The sequence below is a fragment of the Oxyura jamaicensis genome (genome assembly GCF_011077185.1).
Source record: "Oxyura jamaicensis isolate SHBP4307 breed ruddy duck chromosome 4 unlocalized genomic scaffold, BPBGC_Ojam_1.0 oxy4_random_OJ106461, whole genome shotgun sequence".
Taxonomy (NCBI): domain Eukaryota; kingdom Metazoa; phylum Chordata; class Aves; order Anseriformes; family Anatidae; genus Oxyura; species Oxyura jamaicensis.
Genome location: NW_023303887.1, coordinates 39,851 through 57,152, shown reverse-complemented (window position 1 = coordinate 57,152; position 17,302 = coordinate 39,851). Strand labels below are relative to the sequence as shown.

The window sequence follows — 17,302 nt, the reverse complement described above, 5'->3', positions numbered from 1 at the left end:
GTAAAGCCTGTTAGGCAGCTCTGGTTAACCACCAGTGCCCGGGGGGGCTCAGAGAATCGATCTGTGCTGAGGGCAGTAGTGCTGCTCAGCTTCCCGATGGCTGTTTCTAGCTGCTGGACGTGGGGGAGCATCTCCCTCGAGGCGCCTGGGAGGCCTGCGGTGCGGAGCACAGGAGCTGGAAGTGGGGCCCTCGTGGCAGGAGGAATCGTGCGGCAGAGGAATAGGCTGGAAGGCGGCGGGGGGCTGGCATCTGGACACAGAGACAACGCTAATCTGCTGGGTTTAACCCGCTTCCTGTGGTGGGGCCCAGAATTAATATTTTTTTTACTTGGCAGAGGGTGTTGGAACTGTAGGAATGATGCTTGGGAGGTTTTACTTTGAAGCATGGGTTTGAAGCTGTGCGGAGCTTTTGTGTGGCATCTCCAGATGGACAAGGTCAGCCCTTGTCACGCTGTAGACGTATAGTTTTCTGCAAGCACTCACTATGCCTGCCCCACACCCTTGGTCTGTGCTTCTAACCGTGAAGAGATTGTCTTGTGACCAAAATTTTGGGAGCTTCCCTATTCAACATCATGGGCTGGAGCAGATTAGACAAAGTCAAGTGATTTGCAATTGGCCGAGTTTATTTGACCTGAAAGGAGACAGCAAGCTCTTCAGGTGACGGGAAAACATGGCTCTTCTCCAGCTCCGATTGCTTCCTCTGCTTTGTGCGCACTGCTGTCTCCCCTCAAGTGGTAGCTGGGGAGGATCAGGTGGTCATTTGCTTCCCCCTGCTGCCATTCACAGTCTTAGTTTGGGTTCCTGCTTTATTCTTGCACTGGATCTCACCAAACTCCCTTCAGCTCTGGTAGGAGTCTTAAATATTTATTCAGTTTCCCTCCTTCCTCCTTTCCCCGCTGTTTCCCTCAAGCATCAGAGCACAGCCACAGTATGCCCTGGATTTAGGGAACAGTTACATCCAGGTACTAGTTTACTGATTCCTGAACAATTTTTTTCCAGAAAAGAGCCTATCTCCTTATGAACTGTTGAAGCTGGGAAGGTGCATATGGGTGCTGAGCAGTTAATCCCTGGGACGCTTGCTTGGTGCTTGTAGCTGAAGGAACAGCTCGTAAGCTGTTTACGTACCCTGAAATCTGTATTGTTCCACTGAAGTCAGTACTTTAGAGATGCTTTTGAAGTTTTTTTCTAAAAAGGGGAAAAACTAAGAAATGCTCAATTTTCCCCCCTCACTCCCCCATCAGGATTTTCCTCATATAATGGAGGAGAGATGAACGGCACAAGCAAAATGATGGATTTCCTGGAGGAACCTCTTCCTGGTGTGGGGACCTATGAAGATTTTAACACTATAGATTGGGTGCGAGAGAAGTCCAGGGACCGGGACAGGCACAGAGAGGTAACATTTCTTACTACTCCTTGCTAGCACTGAAGGCGGAAATATTAACTTGCTTAGAGCTAATCTTAGTTCTAATTACCTTACTAGGGAGCCAGTTACACGAGAAATACCAGGGGATTGCTGTAAGGGGTAAACTGAAAGCCTCTACCTTCTGAGGAAAAGGAACACGAAGTTGAATGTGTTCCAGTTTACCCATTGCTACTTTTCTGTCCAAGGCTTTATTTATTTTAAAAGCTTTAATGATGTTTTTCTGATATGTGGCTTAGATGCCTTGATCACTCATTTCTGTATGCAACATTAAACTTGCTCAATTCTGAAGTGTAGCAAAACTTACAGTCCTAGCCATGGAAGATGCATGCATTGTTTAGAAGAATTATATTGCTATTCCATGGATTATACGTAAGAATATAAGCACCCTTGACTCCATAATACACATCGCTTATTGATAAAGAAATGGGATACTCTTCCTACTGAAGTTTGTACTGCATGCTTGAGAAAACTGGAACAAATTCTGCTTCTGGGACTTCATTGCTCTTTGCAGTTAAAGGAATCTGCTTAGAACACAAAGGTTGCTTTAAATAAAGTACTGATGTCTCCAGCATGCTCCTGATTCATGAGAAACCCTTGGTGGAAATTTTGGAGGGTGATGACTGATCTAAGCTTTGCTGTTTATGTGCCAAAATATTCTTTGATATTTTATTTTTGAGCCTTACAAAACAATTCATCTTAAACAGTCACAGTGCACAAGCTGAACTCCATCCTTGCTGCTCAGTGTGTGGGAATTACAGTATAATGCCCAAATCTGAGCAAGTACAGACCCAACTAAGAGGCCTCATGCCCAATAACTACTGTCCAAATAACTGTTTCTATCTGTGCAGTATGAGTACAGACTCCAAATCTTCTCACGTGTGTACACACACACAGACATGTCAAAGATGATTGTGCGTTTGGAAAAGGACAATCTACATAAAGACATTTTTTATCAGAAGTTGAAATCAGGTAAAGACAGAAATTGCTGCTGGTCAAAGAGATGTGTTTGGGCAAATAAAAACAAATATCAGGTGGTGGCCAAAACTACGGCCTTGAACTCCCACCTTCATTCAGTAGCAGTGATGCCAATGAAGCGTGTGGCATTTGAAAGACAAAATGTAGACGAAAAAATGAAAATCGTTGAGGAAGAAAGGATTCTTCCTCATTTAGTGAGAATTAGTTGTTTTCCTCAATGTGCCTTGTCACCAGGGAATAATGGTGGTGCCAGGGCAGCGGGCAGGCTGCTCGTGCCCCTTTGTGCCATTGCCAGGTGCAGCCAGGCTGGCAGGGCCTGGCCGCATGAGCTCGCTGGCCTGAGGCCTCTTGCGTGGCTCTGAGTCCCGCTTTCAAATGCAATCAGCACACGTAGGTTCCGGGACTCATAATTCATCCACCGTCTGTTGGTTTGAAACCTGGTAACCTTCTTGTGTCCAGCTGAGGAGGCTGATTTATGGCAAGCAGTGCTTGGCAGTCTGCTGTGCTCAAAGTAACACCTAGTTTGTATTACAAGTATTGGGGGAGTAGCTGAAGACTACGAGAAGTTGGTGACAACTTCTGGTTGCTTCCCAGCTGGTGTGGTGTCACTACCTGTGAGGCAGCGTGGGTGGGTTGCTGGGGGCAAAGTGCTATGAGGGTCCCTTGAGCATTCACGTTTGCTTGTGGCGTCAGGTCACTGGTAACTTGTTATTGCTAACAAGAAACGTCTTTTAAAGGATAAAGGGTGGATTTTGTTTTCCTATTCAAAAGACATTTAAGAGGAAAATGTTACCTGAATGCTGGGAAGAGTGGAAGTATCCTTGATTAATTCTTGCTCATGTCTGAATTGGAGCTGCATTGGGCTATACCAGCTGTGAACCCAGCCACTGTCTGACGTTTTCCCTCTTGTCCCTCAAAACAGAATGTACTACGATCGTTGTAGGGAACGTTAGGGGTGTATCTCCAGCTTACAGTGCTACCAAGTAACTCTTAAAGTATTTACAGGGAATTAGATCAGTGTCCTAATGGATTTTTATATTTTATTTTTTAATTCTTCTAGATTACCAGCAGAAGTAAAGAGTCAACATGGGCCCTGATACACAGCGTGAGTGATGCTTTTTCTGGCTGGCTGTTGATGCTGTTTATTGGGTTGTTAGCAGGTAAGAGCAAACCTTAATATAAAACTGAGTCCTGGTTCTGTACCATCACTACTGATTATTAGCATCATTAAAGCAGGAGATTTTGTCCCAGAAACAAGGGCTGAGGAGCTTCACTGATACTTATGGCTCTGTCACTGTTTTGCATTCTAAGGAGAGTTATTTTTAAATGCCCCGAGACCTTATTCGTATAAATACCAAGATACAAAACTCAGGCTGAAGGCTGTCCTGGGGACTGTTCTTGATCTGGTGCTGGTACAGAGCTCTGAAATAATAATAGGTAGCAAAATGGAGGTGATCAAAATGGTGGTTCAGAAGGAAGTATCATGCTGTGAATCATTTTTGCTGAATGCTCTTTGATGCTGGAGAGGCTGATGTCAAGGAGTGTTAGATTTTATTCCCCTCCCCTCCCCCCCACTATACTTAAGAATAAAAGGTGAGCAGTATTTCTTGGGAAGTCAGGCTTCTTTCAGAGGTTGACTGGCTGAGGCCTTTTATATTATTTCAGAAGCAAACTTTGGACCCAAGTGCAAAAGTAGTAAATCAGTTGGATGCAAATCTTCTTGATAGAAGGCAGCTAAACCTTCATCATGAGGGATGAAATTAAGTCTTCTGTTAAATATTTACATAGGAAAGCTGCTAGCAAGTTTTTCATTAACTGGAAGATTTGCTAAATGTTTAGTGTTGCCTCTGGAGCCTCTGATCATGCAGATCAGAGGTCTGTATTCCTGGCTTCTGTGTTGACGTGGCATTTTACCTGAGAACGGAGCCAATTACAGCATTTATTGCAGGGAGGGCTATAGTTTTCCCTAACAGAAAAATATAAAATTGCTTGAAACTTTCTTTTTTATAATGTATATTACTTTCCTTACTGACTCTGATTGTGTTATTTGGCATAGTTGTAACTTTCCCCTCTGTTTTTTTGTTAGTTGTTTGGTTTTTGTTTTTAATTGGGATTGGAAATATTTCCTCCAAATTCAAAGCTATTCCTTGCACAGTCTCAGCATTGTTAGTGTAACTTGTGGATTTCAGCTCTTGTGCTGGAGACCAGTGCATGTTTTATGTTCTTGAGAAACATGACAAATCCCTCCTTGCCTCTGACTACTTGCCATGATATATTTAATATGTGGTTGTTCAGTCTAATTGAGAGGAATTAATTTCTAGTGACTTAGAATATAGGTTTTAATGCAGTTTGCTGGGGCCAACCTTGGAAATGTTGTTAGCCACACTTTTTGTGACCTACTCTCTTCAATGTGTGCTTAAGCAAATCTTCCCTTTAGCCCTCTTAAGAATAAAAGTTAATTGTAGGCAAAAATATCAGTGCTGCTCTGTTTGCTGGTAGGTGAGTCAAAGTAGGGGCAGACTGTAACCTTCAGATATGTGAGTCTGCATAAGATGGTTATTAAGTTTTCACCTTTGTTTTATTTTTTTTTAACCAGGTTCCTTAGCAGGTCTAATAGACATTTCTGCCCACTGGATGACAGATTTGAAAGAAGGAGTGTGTTTAGCAGGCTTCTGGTTTAACCATGAACACTGCTGCTGGAAATCCAACACTACCTTTACAGACAGAGACAAATGTCCTGAATGGAAGAGCTGGTCACAGCTTATTATTGGCCATGGAGAGGTAATGTGTGCCCAGAACTACTTCTGCTGCTGAATGTCCCATTTCCCCAGCCTGCATTGTCTCTTGGTATGATCTGTATGTATATGCCAGAAGTGCTAACTGAAGATATTTCGGTGACTTAACTTTGAATGTTGAGGTCTTTGAGGGGTCTAAATAAACAAGTTACTTATGTATCTTCCTCAGTGGGGAAGCAAAACATTGACACATTTACAAGTGTACTGCTTTAGTTGTGTTTGAGACTTACTGCTTAGAGAATGTTTTTGCCCATGAACGCTTTAAAGGAATGCCAGACAAGCTCAAGTCCTGTGTTCTGGATAGAACCAAGTTCTGGCAGTTCTATCCAGTGGAGCAGCCAGCTTGACTGGGACAGTATTTGTACAACTTGTTTGCCACTTTATAAAGTGGTCTTCGGAAGTATGGTTGGCTCACATTCCTGTAACCCAGCAAACCTAACTTGTCCTTAGAACTGCAGTCTTATTACGATTCCTGTTATTTTTGGCTGATGATAACTGTATTTGAGATTACCTGCTATTTCTGTGCACTTGCTTCAGTGTCCTGGTTTGTCGCAATATCAGTTAAGTGATACAAATTGGTTAACTTTCTCTGCATTACAGGGGGCTTTTGCATATATTCTCAACTACTTGATGTATGTTATCTGGGCTTTGTTATTCTCCCTTCTTGCTGTGTTACTTGTGAAGGGCTTTGCTCCTTATGCCTGCGGCTCAGGAATTCCAGAGGTAAGAATGAAAGGTTTTTGGTTTTTTTTTTGGGGGGTGGGGGGGTGTGGTGGTGGTGTTAGTTTGTTTTAAGGTGGGCTAGGGATCCACCATCCAAAGATTATGCTTTCTTGCTATGGAATAATACTTCCTTATATTCTAGAAACATATGGTGGCTTAATATATGCTTTTTTTCTCCAAACTTTATTCCTGAAACATGTCTAGTACTTAAGTCTCCATAGAATCCCTTTAAAAACTATAATTTTCCAAAAGTAAATGCAAGCTACAAGAGGTACAAAAAAAAAGTGCACCATTTGTGGAAGACTGCAAAAGCAGCATCAGATTATTTTTCAGTAGGAAAAGCAGTCCTGAAGGAAGGACTCAAAGGGCACCTTCTGTAAAGGGCACCTTCTGTCTTTGCATATAGAGGTATTTTTACTGACTGTATTTTACTTTTGATAGCTTGGGAGGGACTGTGAAAGCCGTAGGGGAAAGCTGAAGGCAGGTCTGGGAGAACCTAGTAAAATGGGAGCTCTGACCAGGACTTGAATGAAAGCCTGTAGAGCTCTGTGTGCTTGACTTCCAGATCAAAACTATCTTAAGTGGTTTCATCATTAGAGGCTACTTGGGCAAGTGGACGCTGATCATCAAAACCATTACCTTAGTGTTGGCGGTGTCCTCTGGCCTGAGCTTGGGAAAAGAGGGCCCCCTGGTGCATGTTGCCTGCTGCTGTGGAAATATCTTGTGTCATCTCTTCACCAAGTACAGGAAGAATGAAGCCAAGCGCAGAGAGGTAAAAACATACTGTGTTATTGTTAAACTGCTGAGATAGCATGGGAAAGCTCATAAGTGTTCACTCATGATGTAAGTTTTTTATGGACAAGTCACTGGAGAATGATTAGTGTGAAATGTGTAGAAGTATTGGCCAGCTTATCTTCTGTTAAACGCAGCAATGACAGAATCCACACAGTGAGCAGGCAAGGTTTTGGATGTCTTCACGACATCTCTAGATCTGCTTTGTTGATCTCTTCTGATAAAGGGTACAGATGTGAGGCAGGCAAATGTAGCAAAAGACATGTTCTGGGAAGTGGAAGTACTGCTGTTCTGTTTTAGTAAAGCTTTATCTAGGGTTCAAGAGTAGCATGAAATCAGATAAAAAAGAACAAGGTAATTGCAAACTGATTTAAGGGTGGAACTGTTTAAAAGGTAATGCTTTTTTAAGCTATTTGTGAATTGCAATAGAATCATTAAGGTTGGAAAAGACCTCCAAGATCATCTAGAATATTTCTCAGGGAGTTAGCTCAGTCCATCTTTTCCCTGTTGTCTTTAAAACAAGTCAGACATTAGCTTATTCTGCAATCATTGGAGATAAAAATTGCACACGTTTAAGTAGACATCCAACAAAAAAAAGGGAAAGGATTTGAGGGGGAAGCTGAAAATGTGTGACTGACTTCAGTTTCTTTCACAGGTTTTATCAGCAGCTGCAGCTGCTGGTGTGTCTGTAGCTTTTGGTGCACCGATTGGAGGAGTGCTCTTTAGTCTGGAAGAGGTAACACCAGCATTTTCTATTAGCTCTGGTGAGCTGTTTTATTGCAAGAGCTGACCCCGCTGGTTTTAAAATACAGTCCACTCATAACTGCTTGGGTGTGGAAAGGAGACTGTTGAATACTGATTGGTGGTGTATTTACAAGGTCTGCCAGGCAACCTAAACTTTACTGGGGTTTCAGGTAATTCTTATGAATACTGTAGAATTTATTTTGAATGATGTATATCTCTGGCTTTAAAGTAAACCTGCTGTTTTTCCCCGATCTGTCCATGCTCAGCAACACTGACTGCTCACAACCACAGCCTCTGTCATTCCATATGTCCATTCTCACCAGACAGCTCTGTCTCAGAGTACCTCAGAACAAACTTACCTTGCTTATCAAACTCTCTTTCTTACCAAGTAAGTTCTAATGTTCTTTTGATCCAGACGGGAAACGGATCACCATTTCTGGCTTCAGGGCCTAACTCAGAGAAAGAGTGGGATGGTTTTGCTCAGCTGAGCAATAGTCGTGCTCAGCTACTATGGCAAACGCCATTGTTTGGCACTTCTGGACCATGCAGAGCATGAAAGACAAATACTTCTCTGGTTTCAGCTCATAGGTGATTTGTAGCAACTTTTATTATCCGAGTAAATCATCTACGCTTCAGGAATCATAGAGGGCGTTTGCTGCGAGTATGCACACCAGGATCCATCCTGGTCATTGTAGTCTGTACAGAGGGGACCTCATAATCGAGTCTTGGCTGAAGGGGAAGGTACATCAGTCTCAGTCCTTTCAGTCCTCATTTCACACCAGTCTCTGTCCTTTCTTGTACTTCATACAGTAGTGATGTTACTGGGTACCAGTCAGGGTAGTGACAAGTGACTGAGTCTGCTTTGTTTTTCCTTTTTAGGTCAGTTACTATTTTCCTCTCAAGACACTGTGGCGTTCCTTCTTTGCTGCTCTGGTAGCTGCGTTTACTTTGCGCTCCATCAATCCTTTTGGGAACAGCCGCCTGGTTCTCTTCTATGTGGAGTTTCACATGCCATGGCATCTTCTGGAGCTTGTGCCATTCGTCCTTTTGGGAATATTTGGTGGGCTTTGGGGAGCTTTCTTCATTCGCAGCAACATCGCCTGGTGCAGGCGACGTAAGACAACCAAACTTGGTAAATACCCTGTGCTGGAGGTGTTTGTAGTGACTGCTATCACAGCCATCCTGGCCTTCCCTAATGAGTATACCAGAATGAGCACCAGTGAGCTGATCTCTGAACTCTTCAATGACTGTGGGATTTTGGACTCTTCCAAGCTCTGTGAGTATGTGAATGACTTCAACAGCACCAAAGGGGACGACCTGCCAGACCGAGCTGCTGGCCCAGGAGTTTACACAGCCATGTGGCAGCTGGCTTTGGCCCTTATAATGAAAGTCTTCATCACAATCTTCACCTTTGGCATGAAGGTGAGAGTTACCTGTAAAGCAGCTCATGTTCTTTTCATCTGATGCAGAAACCCTAGAATTTTATCCATATAGTAAACAGACGTGTTTTTCTCCCCAAGCTCTGTTAAGAGAGAAGAAACTGCTTTGTAGAGGGCGATAGGTGGCAATTATTTGTTCCATTGTGAGTAACTGAGGGCAGTAGAAATCTTTTATCCTGTGTGTGGCCACCACACGCACTCATTGAAACTGCTAGGTTAGGGATTCATGGCCCATTTTCCAAACATTGACTGCTTCTAAGTTGTCTTTACTTAAGCCTTTTTAATGCTTCCATTATATCTCCCCTTCCTAATTGCAAAGCAACTGAGATACTCATTTGTAAATGCTTATGATAGCTGTTCATTAATCAGACTGTTCAGTGTCCTGAGCTGTGGATGTACTGCCTAGGTCTGAGCTTTCCCTCAGTGGGCTTTATCAGATGGATCCTAAGTGTCTCTACCCTGTCCCCCACTACCTTGAATGGATTGTCCAAAAGAGGTGACCCTACCTCAGAGGTTTGCACCTCGTTGTTGCACCGAGGTTGTTTCTGATACTCAAGGCAATCATCAGAATTGTGAGGAAAAATACCCTGTGTATGAGAAAGCTATATAAAAATATGTAAAGGGCACACGGGGGAGATTCTCTCACTTCAAAGACTAGGAGCTTTCGAAATCCAGAAACAGATGAAGTGCAGAGGTGAAACTTGCTGGCAGTGAGTTTACTATGTGGTATCACTAATATGCTAATAACAGGCGCTCTCACTTTGAAGGATCGTGTGTATTTCATAAATAAGTACAAGTACTCAGTTAGTTGGAAAGGCACAGGAGAGTGTTAGTGGTGTGCAAATGAAACTTTGTGTTATTATTCTAGGAAATAAACTTGCTTTTTAGGAAAATTTTGAAAAAAAAAAAAAGTCTATTCTATTTCACACTGAACTGTAGTGTGGGTCTTTCTCCTGCTCATAAAGAAGTAAATGCAAACAATTCAAACTCTGTTACAGAGGTTTTTGAGCATGCTTTGTTTCGTTCGGTGAGGACAGCATTTGGCATACCCAGTGCTGTCCCTTGTTTCCTCCAAGGATACAAGGAGGAAACACCTTTTTTGGTGCAGGAAGGGCAAAGATGATGGAGCATGGCATCCATGCCAGTTTTAACTTTAGGATAACCTCTAAATCAGTCTTGTTTGAACTTCTGTCACTAGTCTTTGAATACTGCCTCCATCAGAAATGCCTTATTCACTGATGTGTTTTTTCATAGGTCCCTTCAGGGCTCTTCATCCCAAGCATGGCAGTTGGTGCTATAGCAGGAAGATTGTTAGGAGTAGCAATGGAGCAGCTGGCCTTTTACCACCATGACTGGGTCATCTTCAGTGGCTGGTGCAGTCAAGGAGCTGACTGTATCACTCCAGGCCTATATGCAATGGTTGGGGCTGCAGCATGTCTAGGTAAGCAACAGATTTCTTCTGAAGTCCAGGCTGCATGTTTGGGTGTTTGGTCTACTTTGTAGTAGAACTTATAATGTGTTTCTGATCCTATTTGCATTCTTTTACCAGCACCAGCCTATCATTGGACGATAGGTTTCCATGGGGAATCTCCTGAATATGCAGCTAGAACAAATGAGACTGTCCAGGGACTTTAGATTCCTGTGTAGGGAAGCCACGTTGTTAGGAAAATTAATGATAGTAGCTGGAGGATGTCAAGATGCCACTTGTCTCTTTTGCATGGCCTATCATAGGGATCAGTCCATAAATCTGTTTATCAGTGTACATGCATAAGGCACATGTACAGGGCATGGCAGACTCTTCTGCAGCTAGCTCACTTTCTTTTGTATTTAATTAATGGGATGACCTTCCCAGCAAATTGTCATTGTGAAGTATTTCATTGATATATAGTCTTAAGAAGTAAGTTTTGGACAGACATACCACATCGTTCATGGATCTCTGTCGTTCAGAAGATGTGCTATCCAAGGACACGTGACTCTAGGGTATTTCTTATAACCTGATTTGAAATGAACATGGCCTTTCAAGGTTCCTTCTCAAAGGGACCCAAAAAAAAGAAGCAGAAGGGCCCATAATAAGCATGGTATTTTGGAGCAGACAGATGGTTTTAACAGTATGTTCTGTTCATGTTTGGCTTCCATTACAATGCTGAATGTGACGCTTATTTTGTAGCTAGGAGTCTAACAGTGCAACCTTTTACTGATATAACGCGTTGTCTAGATGCATTGGTGGAGGACAGCTGTAGGAGCTGTCAGCTCTATTGGTTGGAAATCCCCCAAAACATGTTAATGTCTTCTGTCTTCCTGTGTTCTGTTTGTAGGAGGGGTGACCCGAATGACTGTGTCGCTAGTGGTCATTATGTTTGAGCTCACGGGTGGACTGGAATACATAGTTCCTCTGATGGCAGCAGCCATGACCAGCAAGTGGATGGCTGATGCTATTGGGCGGGAAGGCATTTACGATGCCCACATTCGTCTCAATGGCTACCCTTTTTTGGAAGCCAAGGAGGAGTTCTCGCACAAGACACTTGCAATGGATGTAATGAGACCACGGAGGAACGATCCTCCTCTGACTGTCATTACTCAGGACAGCATGACAGTAGAAGATGTTGAGACCATAATCAACGAAACTACGTACAGTGGCTACCCAGTGGTGGTGTCACGGGAGTCCCAAAGACTCGTAGGATTTGTTCTCAGGAGAGACCTCATCATTTCAATCGGTAAGTGCAGGAAGGCAAGATGCTATGCAGATAAGCGGTGCAGTTAGAGGCCTTAAATGGCACCAACTGTAATTGACTTAACAAATGTAAACACTCAGTGGTGATGGTGGATATACTTATGGAAGCCTACATCTCCATCCCCCTGTAGCGTGAGGTTTGCATGTCTTGAGTGTGAAGGGACAGCATGGCTTGTCTATTGCAATTATAAGGGCCGTACTACCTGCAAAAATCTTGTGAAGTATGAGACTTCTTGTCAGCAAGATCTAAGCCACCTTTTCTTTTTGGATGGCTCTGCAGAAGGCTTTCTTAACGGTCAATGTCTCAAACCTTATTTTATTTAATTAGAGTAAAAAGTCTGGTCCGTGTACTGAATGTTGGGTCACTTCTGAGGTGGTGCTGGTGCTATCAAACCTGTAAATATTGATACTGATGTTTGAGGAGAGTCTTTCCTTTCTCTGCACTACTGAAAGCCATCCCAGTCATTGCTCATTTCACATGTGCTCCAGCATTGTTCTGAGGCAGTTGATGTGTGGTGCTGGCAGAACTTGGCAGACACTGTCCTGGCATCTCTCACGTGCAGTTTTCATCTGTGACGTGAGAATTGAGTTCCTTTGGAAACAGCATTGTATTTTACAATTATTAGGGCACAGTTAGGTTCCTCTTCCTCACATATTGCTTAGAAGCCTGTAAGTAATGTTTGCAAACATGAGGCTTGAGTACAAGTTGTGATCATGTTGTCTCTTGCTGGTTGTGTGAGGCAGTGTTTCTTCTGTTGACGAAGCAGGAGAAATCTGTGTGTTAGGGTTGAGGAGTACATTGGCATGCAAGTCTTTAAAAAAAAAAAATGCACTTGCTCTGTAATGAAGATTGGGCTTAAGGGAGTCGAGATCCATGCTCCGTGCCTGTTTAGTCTGTATAGATTGTATTCAGCTGGACCTCAGGCTCCAAGCATCTATGCTAAGCTTGGAGTTGCTCCCATGCCTACTCACACATTTCCTTACGCCGTCGCCAGGCAGAGTCCATGCAAGCCCCGTGGTGAGCTGGATGGAAGACCTGATCCAGCTGTATACTTATCTCAGTCATTGCTCAATTAGCTTCCTGCAGATCGGTCCCCTGTTCTGGCTCTCTTTGGGGACACACAAATGCTGGTGAAAGAGAGCAGGTGAGAGACCTTGGACAGAAGCAGAAAGTGACCACGGAAACAGCGTGATTATTAAGGACTGAACACGTCTGAGCTCAGTGGTGTGATCTCCGATGTGTGGTTTAATGTGATGTCTTAGCTCAAGCTTGATACTTCCCTGTATGGAAGGTTAGAATTTTTGGTGCTGAGCTGGGGTTGTACCATGGCACAATTAGAGTAGTTTCTATAATTAAGTTGCTTGCAGCTATGAAACAAGCCTGTGTGTTCCCGCTTAGGTAAATTGTCAGTGTCAGTTTTGCATACAATATATTCTTCTGGAGTATGTAAGTATTGCTTTTCTGATAAGTATCTGGTCAAACGCGTATGACAAAGGCAAGGTTTGCCTTGTTCTGAATCTCTTGGGACTCCTTAAAAGTAATTTTTTTTATTCAGGTTGCATGGAAAATGGGAGTTAGCTTTTAACAGCTCTGAATATCAGTCTGGTGTTTGGAGGCCAAGTCATTCCCTACCCAGTGAGTCCTGGAATGTGAATATCAAATTGAAGCTGCAATACAGCAGACATCCAAATTGCCCATGTAGCAGGAGTAGGCACTATTGCAAATACCTGAATGTTGTCAGGTACTCAACACCGTGTTGATTTTTTTTTCTGTTCTTGACCCTGGTCAGGGGATGTGGAGCCTGAGCCAGTAGGTTAAGCATTATTTTATTAGTCAGCTACCCTGCACAGGTCCCAAATCCGTGACTGGTAAAAGTACAAATCATTTCACTGCCTGCTTGGGTCATCAGTTACATGTTTTGAGAAACAGTGCAAGTGAAGTGAAGGAATGGACTTCTAAAGCCATTCCAATGTGGCAGAGAGAAAAGGATATGTTCTTCAACTTAGAAAAGGAAAGGTTATTTAATCAAATATTTATTCTTCTAGAAAATGCCCGGAAGAAGCAGGATGGAATTGTGAGCACCTCGATTATTTATTTCACTGACCACTCTCCTCCACTGCCTCCAAGCTTCCCCTCTATGCTGAAACTCAGGAGCATCCTGGATCTCAGTCCTTTTACAGTGACGGACCAAACACCCATGGAAATTGTCGTGGATATATTTCGCAAGCTTGGATTGCGCCAGTGCCTGGTTACTCATAATGGGTAAAAAAAAAACAAAACAAACAAAAAAAAAAAAAACACACCTGTAGATGCAGTTTTGGGCCTGAGTCCCAGTGGATAATGCTGGATTAGTTGGTATCCTTGAGCTGTTCAGCTCAGCTATAGTAGGAAAAACTCCTTGCAGGAGAGTAAGATGGCAGCGGGTTTGGAACTTTAAAGGTCCCTTCCAACTCAACCATTTGATGATTAAACCTCTGCGTCTCAGTCAGAGCTTCAAGTGAGAGAAGGCCTCTGATAGGAAGAACTGAGTATCAGTTAGGGCAAAAGTAATCTAGGGAAAAACAAAACTGAAATTACTGAACCTTTTTCAGTTGGAGGAGTAACATAAATCCTGCAAGGTTAGTGAAATGGTCAGAGACAGCTCCATGTGGTGACGGGTTTGATCTCCCTAAAACTGATGGAAAGGGCTCGGCCTCTTCCATTGCAAATCTGGTCATGTGTATCATGCCCCCATTTGAATTCACTGCGGTGTCAATTCAGAAGCAGTGAGCTTGGTGAGGTAGGAGTGAACAAGGGTAAAGAATTAAAACAAATGGTCCCTTCCTTGAAGGACCGGACCAAAAAGGGATTCTCTCCCTCTTCTTCACTGTGATGCCATTCAGATCATTTCAGTTTCAGATAAAAAATGGCTTTGTCATACAGTGCTTCCTGGCGGAAGTTGGGTTTAGCTCCTTAGTACCTATCATGACCGATCGGTTATACTTATGAAAGTGTAGGTATTGAGACTACCAGCACTTAAAATGCAGTCCTGGACATTTAGGTCGATCGTTTTGGAGAAGGGTGTTAATAAAAATTGTGTCTTGGTTATAAGTTTTACCTTTTTCAGTATAAAATACTGATAGTGTCTGTTTGGGCTTATAAGCATTGCACTTTGCATGGAGTGTCAGCGTTGTGATCCAAACAAGTGCTGGAGCTACTGCAAGGAGTTAAAACTGTCATATGAGAAGCTATGCAAGAGCAAGGATATGTTCATTGGATGTTGATGCACTGAAAAAATGTGTTTTAATTTTTCAGGAAGCTACTTGGAATCATTACCAAAAAGGATGTACTAAAGCACATTGCACAGCTGGCTAACCAGGACCCAGATTCTATACTCTTCAATTAATGGCAGACTAGTAGGTGTTGTGTGTTATACACAAAAGAAACTTTATAGAAGAAACTGGATATTCTTTCCTATTTTTACTGGGACCTTGGAACTAATTTCAGCATTTCCTTTCATGGAGCTGAAGAAGATATTTTTTTTTTCTACAAGATAACCAATTGCACTACATAGTCTGTGGAAAATTAATCTTCTTTTTAGAAGAAAAAAAGACTACATTTGCTTTTGTGAAGTTGCATTGGAAAGATTCCATGAAGAAGTAAAAGCAAAATGCTACAGAACTCTCTTCTTTTTACTTTATCTGAATTCTTGTTACTAATGTGGGGAGGAAAGACAAGGTGTATACCTTCAGAAATTCTGAAGGCAGATGATTTTTGCACACAGTATTAAGGTGGTGGCGGAAGGATACAGTTGTAACTCAGGGGCAGTGTATTTCCAGTGAGCCAATTAGTGAAAATAAGAACCTTGTACAGTCAAAAAAAAAAAAAAAAAAAAGCCCTTATAAAATTGTCAGGTGGTTCTGAAGAGCTCAACTCCTCAATTACCGATATTGGCTAGCTCAGAATGTTTTGCTGAGAGAAGGAAAAAAGTCCCCCAGAAGACCAGTCTTCATAAGACTGGGTTCACTTTTCAATTGAGAAGAGTTTATTTTGATTAATCTTCTGTGAATGTATTTAATTACTCTAATGCTAGCTTGCTAGGAGAATCCTGAGTAGGAGACAGGAAGAGTTAACAGTTGTATTCTTGTCATGCTCCCTTTTTTTTAGATATATGCATAAGGATTTCTTCTTGATTTCTTTTGAGCATGTAATTAAAATTGCAAAGACTGAATCCTAAAGCCCTGGCTTTACTGCACTTCTAAGTAAAGTCTGATCATATTAGTTATTGTGCAACTGACCTCTTCCTTAATCAGCAGTGTCTTATGTTGCTGAGGATGTCTTAATGGAGACTCCTGGGCCCGGAATGTTTACATGGATGCATTTTTTTTTTGTTCCCTGCTACTCTCTTCAGCCCTGCACCAAACTCAGGCTCGGATCCTGGCTCTAGGATTGAGAACACTGCCACTTTATGTATGTTTGCCACTCGATGTCTCTTGTTTCACTAACTATGCAATAAGAACCCTGCCTGACAACTGTCAGCAACATAACTTGTTCCTGAGAGTTGCTCCGTTCCAAGTCTGTGCTCCTTGAATCCCTGTTCCAATTAATTTTCTGTTAATAAAATTGTGACAGTTAACTGGAGTTCTGAGCGTATATAAATTCCTTTTGGAGATCAGTGTTATTGTGGCTTCTGTCTAAAGCAGACTTCATTTGTTGTCTCTGGCTGAGGCTTGTCAATGGAAACAGCTCCCTTTGACTTCTGGTTCACCACCATCAGTGCAGGGGGGGCCGGGGTAGGAGCTGACCTGTTGAGTAATGACAAATGAGTAGGGGCTGCTGCTTCTGTGCAGGATAAACTGCTTCTGAGGCCAAGTGGGGCTCCTGACCAGAGATGGCTAGAGATTTTCTCAGTCTTAGGCTCTCTTAAATATAAATATATTCCTCATCTGTACTTGGAGCAAAAGCCAGCTTATTTTTTCAAAGCCATCCAACGTCAAGTACCTGTTGCCACTACTTCAACATGGTAGTGAGGTGATACCTGCCACTTGAGTTCTTGTATGGCTTAGAGCTGAATCAAGCCAAGATGATAACAATGGATGAAATATCTTATGTTTATAAAGCAAATGCCACAACTTTGTGGTGTTTTTGTATGGCAGCAAGTGGTTTTTGAGACATCTTAGACTCGAAACAAGGACTACCATGTGCCCATAAGATGCTCACAACTTGAAGTGCTTTGCATTCTTTCTCTGCTATGACTGTCAGCAGGCTCTGTCTGGTGGTGGCAGAAGCTGTGCCTTTAACTGCTTTTGCCCCGTCCTGAGAGGGTTGTCCCCCACTTGCCAGTAAGAAGGATGCTCTATGAGCCTGGGTCTCAGGGAAGAAGCCTCCTCTTTTCCTTGCAGGCTTCCTGCAGAGGCTGTCTGCACTGAAGGAGGCTAGCGGTGCCCGTTGCATGCTGTTCAGAAAGCTTTGTTCTCTTCGGCACGTGTGGGACACCAGGAAGACGTAAGCTTCTGTTTTGTGCCTTTTTTTTTTTTTGCTTACTTTGCAAGATGCAGGAAGTCTGGAGCTGGAAAAATGAAGACCCTGTTATAATTAGATCTGCAGTACGTGACAGCTTATTTCTCTAACAGTCATTAACGTGTAATGCTAGACTCGGTCACTGTGGTAAGTGCTCTTATCAGAGGAGGGAAGGGGAGG

At 42.8% G+C, this 17,302-nt stretch overlaps 1 protein-coding gene across 2 annotated transcripts; it reads left to right on the top strand.

Annotated features, from left to right (window-relative positions):
* The first annotated feature begins 1,152 nt into the window (after nucleotides 1-1,152).
* LOC118157252 (H(+)/Cl(-) exchange transporter 5) lies at nucleotides 1,153-16,243 on the top strand. Of its 2 annotated transcripts, XM_035311512.1 has the most exons (11): nucleotides 1,153-1,393; nucleotides 3,459-3,558; nucleotides 4,995-5,179; nucleotides 5,794-5,916; nucleotides 6,482-6,688; nucleotides 7,364-7,444; nucleotides 8,332-8,874; nucleotides 10,146-10,332; nucleotides 11,207-11,605; nucleotides 13,669-13,885; nucleotides 14,918-16,243. In XM_035311512.1, the coding sequence occupies exons 1-11, from the start codon at nucleotides 1,268-1,270 to the stop codon at nucleotides 15,006-15,008; spliced, it is 2,259 nt and encodes a 752-aa protein (XP_035167403.1). In that variant the 5' UTR covers nucleotides 1,153-1,267; the 3' UTR covers nucleotides 15,009-16,243. The 2 variants fall into 2 exon arrangements, with proteins under 2 accessions (XP_035167403.1, XP_035167404.1); XM_035311513.1 differs by lacking the exons at nucleotides 1,153-1,393; nucleotides 3,459-3,558 and having other exon boundaries at nucleotides 5,001-5,179; nucleotides 6,459-6,688.
* Nucleotides 16,244-17,302: the final 1,059 nt, after the last annotated feature.